The sequence below is a fragment of the Myxine glutinosa genome, chromosome 11, assembly GCF_964187855.1.
Source record: "Myxine glutinosa chromosome 11, kmMyxGlut1.1, whole genome shotgun sequence".
Taxonomy (NCBI): Eukaryota; Metazoa; Chordata; class Myxini; order Myxiniformes; family Myxinidae; genus Myxine; species Myxine glutinosa.
In genome coordinates, this window is record NC_136271.1 from 78,332,198 (window position 1) to 78,344,944 (window position 12,747).

At 43.5% G+C, this 12,747-nt stretch overlaps 1 protein-coding gene across 4 annotated transcripts in view; it reads right to left on the reverse strand.

Moving 5' to 3' along the window:
* Positions 1 to 12,747, reverse strand: part of LOC137436793 (arf-GAP with SH3 domain, ANK repeat and PH domain-containing protein 2) — an 83,231-nt gene that overhangs the window by 20,126 nt on the left and 50,358 nt on the right. For all 4 annotated transcript variants that reach the window (XM_068130898.2, XM_078786807.1, XM_068130896.2 and 1 more), the window contains exons 12-19: positions 8,946 to 9,033; positions 8,812 to 8,860; positions 6,287 to 6,453; positions 5,340 to 5,473; positions 5,054 to 5,145; positions 4,731 to 4,920; positions 4,082 to 4,167; positions 63 to 178 (exon numbers count right to left, since the gene is read on the reverse strand). In XM_068130898.2, the coding sequence (XP_067986999.1) occupies positions 63 to 178; positions 4,082 to 4,167; positions 4,731 to 4,920; positions 5,054 to 5,145; positions 5,340 to 5,473; positions 6,287 to 6,453; positions 8,812 to 8,860; positions 8,946 to 9,033 (922 nt within the window). The remainder of the gene's footprint in view (positions 1 to 62; positions 179 to 4,081; positions 4,168 to 4,730; positions 4,921 to 5,053; positions 5,146 to 5,339; positions 5,474 to 6,286; positions 6,454 to 8,811; positions 8,861 to 8,945; positions 9,034 to 12,747) is intronic.

The window sequence follows — 12,747 nt, forward strand, 5'->3', positions numbered from 1 at the left end:
GTCGGGGTAATATGATATATTCTTTCAATTTCAAGGGGACACTTCTCTAAGGTAGCTCTCACCAATATTCATGGCCGCCTTGCTACGTAACAGCAACTTCAGGCAATTGGGTTTATCGTGCTCACAGCTGAAATGCAACGCTGTATGGCCTTTCACCGTCTGCTTGTTCAGGTTTCTGCTGCGCACAACACACGTTTACAGGCAGACTCAAATCCATGGTAACGGTATTGTGAATACCATACCTTAGTTAAACATTTGGCTCAGAGAGTGAGCCTCCCTGTGAGCCATCTTTTCCTGCACCCAATCCCCAGCTAAGCAAAAACCAATGTTAAATTACGATGCTCGTGTGATCTACTGGGCAAGGTAAGCTACAAGGTGCGGCATGAAGAGAATGATAACCTGGTTGTCTGTTCTGCAATCCAGAAGATATCAAATCTACCCCATGATGAATTTTTTCAAAAACAGTCTGTTTGTGTGTGTCGCCATCGCCTTATAGACTCTACTAATGGATTAGATGAAGATTAACATTACTTTGGGAAATCAAGTGGGTTGTAAATGTTAAAGAGTGCCATAGCCTAATTTATCAAGCACTTCGTTTACTTTTTTTAACACGAGGAATAGTTTGAAATTTACCAGTCATAAATCTGATAAATAAATAGATAGATAGATAGATAAATAAATAGAATCAAGAAATTAAAGCGCAAGGCCTCGTTGCATAAAACTCCTTCATCCTTAAGGAAAGATTCCCCTTAAGGTACACTATGATTCCTTAGCAAAGGATTTCCTTGACAAAGATAAACAACCCTTAGGAAATCCTCAAGTAAGGATTTCCTTGAGTTTGAGGAAATCTTTACGAGCTGTTGCTATGCTAGACAACCAGTCAGATTAGAGATAGGATGAAGTGTCAGAAAGCAAGACTGCAGCAAAGTGACCCTTGTGATTATATTAAAAAGATGCTTCTTATATTGCTACATACAAGCTTGTTATATGTTGCTTGGGGAACACGTGCTTCCGGATGAAGGAGGACTAAAATGATTGTTATATAAAATTCATTTGATTCTCATTTAGAATTTTATTTTGAATGTGTTAATGTGTGCACTAAATGTTTTTGTAAACTTTCCAAGAAAGGTGAAAGTGCGCGATTAAGAAAGTGAAATACGAGTGTGAAACAACAAGCAAACTATTCTGGACGTCATGAAGGAGTGAAAATGTTAACCAAGTCACTGTGCCACCACCCAGAGCGTGTTTCACAATGTACAATTATTTCTCAATTGCAGAAGTATTGTTCTACCAGCCTCTGGCATTCATGACGTCTTGCGAAAATCGTCCTCTTTGTGACCAATTTCCATGAAGAGCGCAATTTGGAAACTAAAAGGTTTAAGGACCCTTTGAGATGGGGGAGAGGGTGTTCCCTTGAGCTTAAGGAAAGTTTTAGGGAAAAACTTAAGGAATATTTGAATATACAACGATCCTCAAATGAAGGATATCTTCAAGGGGAAACTTGAGGAAATACAGTCGGACCCTGCTATTCGCGGGGGATACGTTCCTGGAAAATAGCGAAACATGCGAATAGCGGGGCATTGTTTCAATGGAAAAAGGGGGGATAGGTTCCTGAGTCATGAAAATCCATGAATAGAGAGGACCAAACCGCGAATGGCGAGGCAAAATCCGCGAATGGTCAGGCAAATCCCCGAGAATGTCGGTGATAATCCGCGAAGGTCAATGAAAGTCCCGGAAATGGTGAGACAAAACCCAAGAATGTCGACGATAATCCACGAAGGTCGATGAAAATCCTGTGAATGTATGCCATGGCATTGTTTCAATGGGGAAAAGGGGGATACATTATAGGTTCCTGGCACTTCCTGATTCATAGAGGAAAATTTTTAAAGTTTAAAATGTTTTCGACCGTAAATTCACATGATTACAGTTTCATAAAAAATGCTTACAAATCTTAAAAAACGACAACACCAGGTACCATTTCCAATTTATTGAAGGAATGTGCTTACAGTTTATTAAAAGTGCTTAACCATACCATACCATGAAAGTAAAAAAAACACAACACCATCATGTACCGTTTAAAATTTGTTTAAATCCCAAGAATTCCTCGAACTTTGAGGGTGACCCAAATGGTGAGCAGCAAAATCGCTCACTAAGGGAGAGCCAGGAGAGGGAGGAGAAGGTGCGGATGCTGGTGAGAATGCTGGTGAGGATGCTGAGAGGAACGCAGGAGAGGGTGCTTGTGGTCTTGAGGTGGAAGGGAGCGGGGCTGAATAAATGGGTGATGGGGAGCTGCCTGACACATTTCCCAACATTTCGATGCAGCTCTTTGTATGGGAGCAGCACATCATCCAAGGCCCTCTTGAACTTGAGGTACCTCTCCACAACTGGGTCAGCGTCTTGCACCCTGTCGATAATCTCCCGCATGTCCTGCAGCAACTCACCCAGGAACTGGTCTGTGAGTTTGGACCTCGGCACCTCCTCCTCATTACTGCCCGCCTCCTCCTCAGAAACCTTTGGAATGGCATCCAATTCGTCCTTGATGAGCGGGTTTAGGGAACGGTTCAGCATCATGGTTTTCAGCATGAAGTCCCTCGTCTGCGTGTTGTCCTCGATCCATATTCTGAGAGTCTTCTCCATCCTTTCCATGTGGACATTCCGGACATGGGTGACCACATTCGTACTCGATACAGTGCTCGCTGAAAGTTTCTCATGAATAGCCTTCTCCTCCTTCTTCCGTATGTAGGGAATGGTGGATTTCTTGACACCGTAATGCCTGCCAATTGAGGCCGCACTCTCTCCTCTCGAAAGCCGGTCGGGAAGCTCCAATTTCTGGCTCAGGCACATCAATTCCTTCTGCCTCTTGGTAGTCGACACATCTCCAGCACTGGTCTTGCACTTGGGAGCCATTATTGAACGCTGAGCAGAGCGAGTCAAAACCACAGGTCGAAGCAACGGGACGAGAACAATGATCGAGATTGAGGACACAATTATATGTACGATTGTGGGTATCTGTGGGAGCCCATTGTTTGTGGGGGGTGTTATCGGATGATGCTGTATTGAGCCTATCTGCTAATTTCAATAATAGATTTAATGAAGCATTTGCATTATATAATTTGCGGAGGATGACATGTTTTCATCGCTGATGGAACATCCCACGAAGCGTTTTCATTGTGTAACATCTCCGATGATGCTTTGCCGTAAATTGCAAACTGTAATCGATTTAATGAAGCGTTTGCATTATATAATTCGCGGAGAATAACTTGTTTACACATCTGGTGGGATATCCCGCGAATCTCTCGATTATAGTCCAGGCAAAATTCGCGGCTGCAAAAGCCATGAAAACGCATCACACAGCAGGTCATGCTCGCGGCTCATAGTAGAAGTTTTATTGCATACGTCCAGCTCCTTTATGCATGGTTGTGAAAGCTGGGTTTTATAAATGTGTCAAGCTAGCGGCTCGTGAAAAAAATGTTTGTGCCCCTGAAAAACCACGAATTCGCCGAACATGGCCGCGAAAAGAAAAAAACAAAACACGAATTCACCGAACATGGCCGCGAAAAGAAAAAAAAAAACACGAATTCACCGAACATGGCCGCGAAAAGAAAAAAAAAAAACGCGAATTCACGGGACGTGTTTTCGCGAATAGAGAAACGTTGCATTTTATCAACCGCGAATATGAGGATTCCGCGAAGAGCGGGGTCCAACTGTATTGAAGTAAACCCTCAAATCTTTCCTTATGAATGCTTTATGCAACTGGACCTGAAAGATTGCCTTTGTGGGTAATGAGGTCATTGGGTGTCCAAAACGAAAGAGTTAAACACAAAGCTGAGGATAGATGCTTTTTGTATGGAACATACAGGTTGTTTGTAGATCACGAGTACAATTAATCATCTCCGCTTTTTCGTTTCTGCAATCCCACTAGCAAACAAGATTATTGTGATGTATCATACTGTTGCTTCCTCGTTAGAGGCCCTCTTGAAGCAAAAGCTGTACCACTCACTTTACTATATCAGCAACAATTTATTTTTATTTCAAAAAATAGTTCCTGAATCACTATCCAGTATCCACACATTTCTCCTACCAGTTCTGCACCAGGAAGTCCGCGATGTGAAGAGACGTGATGTCCGAATCCCGCACCGCCACGTGCAACGGCGTTTCCCCTTGCTCCTGCCAACAAGCATTATGGATGTCAGACGTTAACAACAATCAATGTACAACAGACGTTTGTTACAAGATGTAAAATGTACAGCACAAGATCATTTAACCAGTTTATATTTCACCGTCTTCAGGTTAAATGTATTCATGGAGCATTTTTTTTGCTAGAATGGCTCGTGGAGGCGATTAGTCCAAGTGATATAGTGTCTTCTCTCCATGGAAGCTCGCCATTCATTGGACGGCTCCAGGCCATTAATGATTGTAATAAGACAAGTTAACCAACTTCATATCCTGAACCCACCACCGATGATTTTGGAGTTTGGCCGGATTGCTTGTTTAAAGGGAAAGTCCCAGTTCAAGTCTGGAGTTCATGTTTCATCCACGACGTGCCAATTCCAAGTTTTGAGGCTTACTCTAACTTAGAGTCCTAGACTCTGGCACCACGTCACTCATCATCATGTACGCTACCTATCATCTTTTGAAACCATTTCACGTTGTCCAGAGGGGCATGCCCCAAAGGCCTTTATTGTACACGATATGAATGTGGTTGATCTGCTTCCTTGTGGACTTCTCACCTGCACGCAGTCATCCGGTAATGGTTCTGAAAGGTCCACTCCATGAGCAAAGAGTTCAAGCAGAGGAAAGATATCTTTGGTGGAGATGGCCAAATAGAGAGTGTCCAACTCCTTCGCCAATGTGTCACTCCTCTTTTTGACATACCGGTGCTCCGTGTACTTTGCAACAATGTAAGCCTTGCGCACTGTCCTACAGCGTAACAACAATAAATATGAACATTGGTCAAACCTTATACAGAATACATTGCTCTCCTCTCCCCTATTCAAAACACTCTTGCATCCCAGTGCACACAAGATTCCCCAACATCACACACCGTACTCACATATCACTGGCGGCCGTTGGTTTCACATTTCCTGAAGGCAGTTGAGCTTCAAATATATTGTTAAAGTTAAAGTTTCCAACGTTCTTTGAAATCTAAGGAGCAAGATAATGGTTAAGCAATCAAATATACAACTTCAAAAATTCCAAATCAAGCGATCAAATAAGCATCATAGTTATAACCGGTACATTTATTAAGATTGCATTATAAACGGGCTATGTTGTAGTGGATTAGTCAGAAAGGCTTTTATACAATGCTAACACAAGAGTGTTTATAGTAGGGTTCTTACCAACAGCTCAGATGTATTCAGCACATCGAGTGTGAGGGATTGTATACGGGACGTGTGCACGCCCATCTCCCGATGCAATCCCGAACACTCGATGCAAACAAGGACACCCAGGTTGGTGGAGAGCCAGCTGGGCTCTGCAGCAGAAAATGGGGGACAACAAAGACACCGGCTATCAGCCTAGTAGCTTGCACATCAATAAAATAATTGGAGATCTATAAGTGTCTTGTATTTAGCAAATGTGGATAAGACAGCCGGCTTATTGCGCTGTTCGTTTTCTACAGGATGGGAGGTTACAACACCAGCATCTCCACTTGCAAATCTCCTTTCGAAGTCTGAATCCTTTGTTCCAAAAACATTTCTTTTACCTACGAGCAGGACATTCCTGGAACTTTTCCCCAATGGAATTGAGTCTGACAAAACTACCATCCTCATGCAATAAGACATTGTGCATCATGATGAATGCTGCCATTTATTATTATTCTTCTATATGCAGCACATGGCTGTGAGTAGCATCACTGGCTGGGGGTGCACTGATGCAGCAATTTGGAATTTGCAGTGGAATTTGGCCAGGGTGCCGGCAATACTTTGCATACTCTTCATGAAGGACAAATGGCAGCAGATGGGACACCAGTTAAACGTCCATCAAAGGGACGGCCCACACATTCATGAATCACCCTGCCTGTGAAACACCAGTTTGAGAGTTTATAGCTGTGTCAGGATTTGAACCCAGGCTAGAACGCTCAGAGGCGAGTGGGTGTACCACTCAACCATAGGCCTTTAGAAAGACCCGAATGCCATCATGCCTTTGCTTTATGACTATATCTCAATCAATCTGCTGCAATATTATGTTTTTGAGTGGGGTTTATGACGTCAACATTATGGGTAAAAACTCCCACTGGACAAACTATAATATCAATAGCATCAAGCTGGTCATACAAACAGCAGACCTGGAGAAGAACAGTCACAGCAAACGTTATTTCCAGGCATTTGTACAACATCCCGGATGATGGACCTGGTGAGATCCAAGACACCGCTGTCTCCACTCTTCCTTGGCTCTCCACGGAATGCAGCATTCATGGCCTCCTCCTTGTTGTTGGTGATAACTGACACCCAACTGTGAGGATAAAGACAAGATGGTGCACTCTGATGAAAAAATGGGACAGCAGTCTGGCTACAAAATTTTGCTCTGTCAATGCCCATTAATGAAACAGCTCAGGCACAGCTAAGGGCCATTTTTGTGTAATATTGCACTTCTTCTCTTTGTTCAGGGAGGTTATAATTTTGGTGCTGATCCCAAGTTTCCACCAAGAACAATACGGGTCGGGGACAAAATGTGGATTGGCACCACGTGCACAAGGTGAAGCAAGTAGAATACGACACAGTGAAAGTAAATCAATGAGCCAGCTGACATTCTATAATGGCAATCTGATAGTGGAATAGTAATACTGCTGAGACCAGCTCAGGTTCCAAAAGCTTTAAATCAAAATCTTTAACTAGATGGTATTCTGAGAATACTTACTCTGCACAGTCAACTTGGTGCGAGCCAACTCTTCTGTTTTTGAACGTTTTTGTTTTTCTTTGATCCAATATGGCTACCAGACCACGTCAGCGATTACATCATAAATTTATATTCTCCCATATAATTGTTGCATAGATCACGCTCAATAAATTTCAAACTGATCAGACTAAGCGTCGTCCCTTTCAAATTATGACGTCATAATTACGACACCAATGACGTCATCATTAACAACACCTATTCATGCGGAGTTCTTTACAATGATCCACGTTTCAATTTTTTCCATGGAGCGGTTTTGGAGATTCTAGAGGTGTAACGTTTTTCAGTTTTTCCAAGATGGCGCATGCACCACGTGACCTATTACATCATAATTCTCATTTAAATATTCTACAGGAGGCACTTCCATGGTTAAAATTTCGTGTACATCGGATCAAGAGTTGCCGAGAAAAAAAATTCATCCTGATCGAATGAAGCATTATACTTGTCGAATTATGATGTCATAACAAAGGCACCAATGACATCATCATTAACATTTCTTATTCCCCAAGGGGAGTACTTGCTAATGAACCATGTTTCAATTTTTTCCATTAAGCGCTTTCAGAGATATAGAGGGATGATTTTTTTCCAAGATGGCTCCTGTACCACGTGGTCTATGATGTCATAATTATCATTAAATTATTCTACAGGAGGAGGCGCTCCTATGGTGAAAATTTTGTGTCAATCGGACCAAGAATTGCAGAGAAAAAACAATTCATACTGATCTAATCAAGCGTTGTACTTGTCGAATTATGACGTCAGAAATAAGGTACTGATGACATCATAATTAACATATCTTATTCCCCATGGGGAGTTCTTTACAATGAGCCATGTTTCAATTTTTTCCATGGAGCGGTTTCAGAGATATGGAGGTGCAACATTTTTCGATTTTTCCAAGATGGCACCTGTACCACGTGACCTATGACGTCATAATTAGCATTAAAATATTCTACAGGAGGAGCCGCTTCTATGGTAGACAATTCGTGTGCAACGGACTTACAGTTGCAGAGGAATTTTTTTTTTCTTACTGATCAGATCAAGCGTTGTACTTGTCGAATTATGACGTCATAATGAAGGCACCGATGACATCATCATCATCATCAACAGTTCTTATTCCCCATGGGGAGTACTTGACAATGAGCCATGTTTCCATTTTTTCGATTGAGCAGTTTGGGAGATATAGAGGTGTAACGTTTTTCCAAGATGTTGTCCGTACCACGTGATCTATGACGTCATAATTATGAATAAAAAATTATACAGGCGGAGGCGCTTCTATGGTAAAATTTCGTGTCGATCGGACCAATGGTTGCCGAGAAAATGAATTTTTAAAATGCAGACACGTATGCATGTATGCATCGGAATGCCTAACCCTGCTTTTTGCCTCACGAGCGCAGGGTAGTAATTAGTACTGCCTTCAGTCCCCTTCCCTCCTTCCCCTCCCCCCCATTTCCTTTCCCTCACTCCCTTACCTTCCCCCTCCCTCCCTTACCTTCCCCCTCCCTTCCTTACCTCCCCCTCCCTTCTCCCCCTTCACCTCTCTGTCCCCTTCCCTCCTCCTCTCCCCTTCCCCTCCCATCCTCTCTCTACCCCCAAACCCCCCCCCCCGCCCCCACACCCCCGCCGTCCCCCATCTCTTAATATTCCCGTCACAAAGCAACTCTGTGTTGCCTGGCAATGCCGGGTACTTTTGATAGTCCTTAATAAGTGCTGCCTTTAGCCAGATTGAACTTGCATGCTCTGAGATGCCAGTCCAGAGCCTTTTCCACAACACTACAAATCATATCAAACTTACAAGGTTATCATATGCCACCACCTCCCCACCATGCCAATCCCTCCCTACCCCACGCCCTACAGACTGCAAACCTCCCATTCCCCATCCCTCTTTCCTTTACTCATGTATAAAAACAGAGCACATCTTACGCTGCACGTGATTGTTCATCCTCTGCTTGGAAGTGGAACGTCCTGTCATCTGAGGGCAAAAATCAAAATGAGTGGAGCTCTGTAATATTTCCATACATGATCTGGGAATATTTCCAAAATATTTAGTGACTCACAGGAGATAACTGTGAAACAACGCTTATCCTCGACACTGGGCTTCACTTGGCAGGTCAGAAGATTCACCTTAATTGGTGACCTGCTGCTCTGTGGGGCACAAGGGTGGCATATACTGCTGTAGAATCCACATTATTGTACTTTTAAGTGCGTAATCACCCCCTGAACTCTCAAACACAATCCATGCTCAAAGTATTGATAGAATGTGCCAATGCTGGAGGAACGCACAGTAAAAAACATTAACCTTGTTACCAATTGCATTCATACCTCCTACAACTTTATAAAGGGTCATCTTACTTGAATTCACCAAATGTCCGTCCGTCTGTCTGTCTGTTCGAAGGTACAGTAAAAACTGTTGAACCGATCTCAACGATATTTTGGGTGGATAATCCTGGGATCTCCAGGAGTAAAATAGGCTATTTAGTTTTCCCAAATTCAGCTTTAGTCTCCAGCATTCTCAGGTTTGGACTCACGCATAACATTCACGTTCGCATAACATTCATTTTTCTCATTGTGACGACATTGTTTTCCCGGGTGCTGCACAAACGGCTGCACGGATCGCTGCACGGCTGCACCGATCGAACTCGGTGACCTCGGACAAAGACCTTTTATAAGAACACGGGTTGAATCCCTGCTTGAGAGAATTCTAACCCATTTCAACTGAAGGAAACACGTATCGGGAGTACATACGACATAGCGATTGTGAACACGATTAGTTTAATCTCCACATGAGAGAATTCCACATAGCTATTTGGGCGGTGAATACGCTAACAGATCGCTGTCTCCATCAATCTTGCCAAGGCCGTAACAGCTATCGGCTCAAAATCCTTTTAACTGTTGACTTGGTAGTTTTTACAATGAAGGAAACGCGTATCGGGAGTATATACGACATCGGGAGGACTAACTGCACGCGTCTTCAGTATCAAGCTTAAATCTGTCATGGCGGATCTGAAGAGCGGAATGCTTGGAGAAGTGGTGGGCTACTTCGGCATGAAGGAGGATCCGAAACATGGACTCCCACACTGCTACATCCTGCTGATACTTGCTCCTGCATGACGTTATTTTCCCGGGTGCCGCACAAATGGCCGCACCGATCGAGATTTAACGGATGTTTATATAAATCGTTTAAAAGAAAAAAAAGCCTTCAATTTCTGATGTTTAGCCTTTTCATTTGGGCCTCCCAATTGAATCCCCGCCCATAGGGCGGGTACCGTTGCTAGTAAATTGTAATTTATCAAGGGCAAGATTAATATTTCATTAAGCCAGCTAGCTCAGGCTGGCTCAAATGAGGAAGATCCTGCAACCGTTGGGATCTCCTGCGACGGAACTGAGAGTCTAAGCCTGTTACTTTCGCTTTGCAGATTAGGTTGGTGGACCATCTGTGCTCTCCTGCCTCCTTTTTGGTCTTGCGCCCTTTGCCCTCTCTTGGATCTGTTCCGCCCTGGTTTCTGTAGGCAACACGTGGTGTGCCAGTAACCATCTTCTTGTTAACTCTCAAAATCCAGGCTCACTGATCACGTTCACTCATTTGTTCCTCTTTTCTCTCACCTGTAGAACCAACTTCCCCAATCCACAACTATCGGAGGTGCCTCTTCATGGCGATTGTACCCCTCCCCACTGCCTCCCCCCCCCCCCCCCCCCCCAACAAAAGTCGGGGACCAAATCTTCTCCATTCTTCCCTGCTTCCTGGATTCATCAGGCCAGCACGATGTCATAGTCAGAGTGCCGATCGATCCCCATGAACCGTGTCTGTGTCTGTCTCTGTCTCTGTCTCTGTCTCTCTCTTGACTTGCCAGAGTGACATTAAACATTCACTGCAAGAGTTTTACTTAAGCTTGTTTGCTCCAAGAACTGTGGATAGAACGATGGCAAATGAGATGATTGAACTTCTCCCATCTCTTTCTGAAGAGCAGCAACTTCAACTGGAATGTGACATTTCTCTTGAGAAGCTCACAACAGCAGTAAAACAACTCTAAGACGGCAAGGCCTCCGGAATTGACGGACTTCCTGCTGAATTTTACAAAGTTTTTTGGAATGTTCTGGGTCCTGCTCTAATTGAGATTTTTCACGAGAGCCTAAATCAGGGGGAATTGCCCCTGAGCTGCAGAAGAGTTGTCTTATGTCTTCTTCCCAAGAAAGGGGATTTGCAGCAGATTACAAACTGGCGGCCTGTGTCATTGTTAAATACTGACTATAAGATTGTGTCAAAAGTGCTTGCAATGCATCTTTAAAATGTCATCTCGTTCTTAGTTGGGAATGACCAAACGTATTGCATACCTGAACGATCCATGTTTGACAGTATTTTCTTGGTTAGAGAATTGATTACTATCGGTCAAACTGCATCGCACGCTTTTGGGTTATTACTCCTTGATCAGGAGAAAGCTTTTGACAGTGTGGATCACTCATTTTTGTTTGCAGTTCTTACTGGAGCAGGATTTGGAGAAAAATTCATTTCTTGCATAAAACTTTGATATGACAATGTATCATGCCTGCTAAAAGTAAACAACAGTCTGTGTCATCCTTTCCCCTTTCAGCACGGCATCCGTCAGGGCTGTCCACTGTCAGGCATGTTGTACACACAGTCCATCGACCCTTTACTGGCTCTCCTTCGTACCACCTTATCTGGTTTGTTCTGTCAAACAATTCCAAAATTGTTACGTCAGCATATGCAGACGACCTGTTTGTTGTGGTTAAAAACCAGGAAGATGTTTTTGAGCTATCCCGGTGTTTTGCTAAATTTGAACTTGCTTCATCAGCAAGAGTAAATTGGAACAAGAGCGTAGCTCTTTCTCTGTACCCAGATACCGTATCTGCATCACAGGCTTCACATACGGTTCCCCCAACTCTTCCTCGAGGAATGTTATGGAAAACGGATGGGTTTAAATACTTAGGCATCCATTTGGGAACTGCAAGCTATATGAAGAAAAACTGGGATGGTTTCCTCAATAATATGAAGCAGAAACTATCAAAGTAGAAAGGAATGCTCCATATCTTGTCACTTAAGGCACGGGTAACGATAATAAACAACCTGGTGCTTCCAATCGTATGGCATAGGATCATAGCACTCCAGCCTCCTCAAGCTCTGATCACCAACATTCAGAGGGGTCTCGTTGACTTTTTCTGTGGAGGCCACCATTGGCTTAAGCCAGATGTGTTGTGCAGACCACTAATTCAGGTGGTCAAAACCTGGTGCACATCCCTAGTCGAATAATGGCTTTTCGGCTAATGACAATAAAACGTCTGCTGTACAGCGAGGTTGTGCCCTGGCTTCCTCTCACGAATACCTTGCTCAGGCAAGTAGGTGGAATGGACTATGACCGGGAACCTTTCCTTGTGGACTTGAAGAAGGTTGATAGAGCTCGGCTCCCTGAATTTCATCGGTCTCTCCTGAACGCCTGACAAGCACTAGGAGTGCAGCGGTTGGAGATCTCTTATGATACCAGGAAGTTTGTGCATGAGCCATTGTTCCAAAATTCATTATTTGCTGAAGTATCTACCAGCCGAGCTTTTATGGAATTTTTTTTACGAACAATGGGATTAATAAAGTACGAGATCTCATGGAGCTATCCTTGAAGCGATGGTTGTCTGCCAGCGCTGTTTCTGGAAAAATTGGCTTGCATTCAATTAGAATAGTGAGCAGGGTCATAACGATTGTACCCCAGACTTTTTTTAGATTTGAATATTGAGTGGAATGGGGTAAATGAAGAAGTAGATTTTCGTTTAACCTTCCCTGAACTCTCAGTCACTGCCCAAGAACGACACTGTGTGTTTTCCTCTAACAGCAAAGAATCCGGTGTGTTCCAC